The sequence below is a fragment of the Leptodactylus fuscus genome, chromosome 5, assembly GCF_031893055.1.
Source record: "Leptodactylus fuscus isolate aLepFus1 chromosome 5, aLepFus1.hap2, whole genome shotgun sequence".
NCBI classification, from domain to species: Eukaryota; Metazoa; Chordata; class Amphibia; order Anura; family Leptodactylidae; genus Leptodactylus; species Leptodactylus fuscus.
This window is the reverse complement of record NC_134269.1, coordinates 27,447,970-27,449,817: the sequence shown is the minus strand read 5'-3', so window position 1 is coordinate 27,449,817 and position 1,848 is coordinate 27,447,970. Positions and strand designations below refer to the sequence as shown.

General features: G+C 36.9%; 1 protein-coding gene across 1 annotated transcript; it reads left to right on the top strand.

Annotated features, from left to right (window-relative positions):
- The first annotated feature begins 582 nt into the window (after positions 1-582).
- Positions 583-1,539, top strand: LOC142202850 (olfactory receptor 5V1-like). Its single transcript, XM_075273193.1, has one exon. It carries the CDS (start codon positions 583-585, stop codon positions 1,537-1,539), a length of 957 nt encoding a protein of 318 aa, XP_075129294.1.
- The last annotated feature ends 309 nt before the right edge of the window (positions 1,540-1,848 follow it).

The window sequence follows — 1,848 nt, the reverse complement described above, 5'->3', positions numbered from 1 at the left end:
TGGCCTCTGTAGACGTCACATTACCGTTACAGTATTATATAAAGAGGAGCTGAATTGATGTACTTTTGCTTTACCTACAGTATACACGGCTGGGCTTGTCATGATTTAATTTTTTTACAATTATATGAACAATGTTTCTCCTTTTTTATTTTCCGTTTCAATTTTTTGTTTTTAGAACATTCTAAATTATATTGAACTTGTTAAATCAATTTCTTATATTAAATAAAATTGAAGTGAAGAAGGTAAACCAAGCCCAATCAATGGATTTGTTATAACAGAACTGCATTGGTATCGCATTTCAAGGGGTAGGAAAAATTGAGATGTTGAGTGTGCGCCCAAGACACCAGGCCGCCATATTGTATACACAGCAAACAAGCAAGTCATGAGAGTCCAAACAGATATGATAGATTTTTGAATTTGGGGACAGTAGGATTAGGAATTTGTCAACAGTTGGAAAATTCTAGAAAGCAACAAATATCCATAATTAAAAAACAGACTTGACCAAAAATAACATCTGCAGAACATACAGCACCCTAAACTACAACTGATACCGATAGATCCATCATCCAAGACTTGGGGCTAATGGAAAATATTACCTTGACCCCTGACTTTTATTTTATCGCTTTTTCCCAGATCGGTAGACCGCACTTGGTCTTGTTTGCTATTCTTTTGCCCCTCTATATCGTATGCATAGGATGGAACCTTGTGATTTTTGTGGTCATTCTATTGGATCCCATCTTACATAAACCCATGTATTTTTTCCTACGCAGCCTCTCCTTTGTAGACATCTTATACATTTCTGTTTCGCTTCCCAAACTTTTTGATATCATAGTCAGCGGGAATATCAAGGTTTCTTTTGTTGCCTGCTTTACTCAGATGTGTTTTTTTATATTCCTTGCCTGTACGGAAATCTGTTTATTGACTGCAATGTCTTATGACCGGTACGTTGCCATCTGTTTTCCGTTACATTACACCATACTCATGGAGAAAACCAAGTGTGGACTACTCGTGGCCGGTTGCTGGATCTCCGGATGTTGCAATTCTGTTTTTATTACTGTTTTTGCTTCGGACTTATCTTTTTGTAAATCTACCCTTATCAATCAACTTTTTTGCGAGATTAAAGTGCTCACAAAAATTTCTTGTGGTGATACAAATAGGTTTCAAATTGTGATCCTTATAGATACCTTTCTCATGGGTCTGTGCCCTTTTCTACTTATTATGTTGTCCTATGCCAAAATTATCCTTAACATTCTAGGCAAGCACTCGAAGGGTCAAAGAAAGAAAGCGTTCTCCACCTGTTCTTCACACCTTATCATTCTGGTAATTTTCTATGGAACTTTATTTGTTATATATTTGAGGCCGACATCACAAAACTCAGATCAGCTTGATAGGATTTTTTCCGTGCTTTATCTAGCGGTAACACCTACACTCAATCCTTTAGTTTATAGTTTGAGGAACAAGGAAATAAAACGTGCCATGAAGAACATATTGTGCAGGTTATGTTTAGAGGTCAATACTTGGCTAGATATAATATATTAGTAATGGACCATATACACATTTGGCCCCGTTCTAGGTCCAGTTTCTTTCCTTTTATTTGTCCGGATCTGTTCATGGATAGCTATATAGGTTAATATTTTTCTAGATATCATATATAGGTATTGGGCCATATTCACTTGGATCACCCATGAGCGGCAAAACACTTCTACACTGTCTACCAATAAGTATTTGGACACCCATGCAAATGAAGATATCTGTGGTCATGATGTACTTCACACCTTGGTCCCAGTGCATTGTAAACTCAATGGCGATGCCTATTGCACTGTTTTTGATAAAGGTGTGCTTCATACA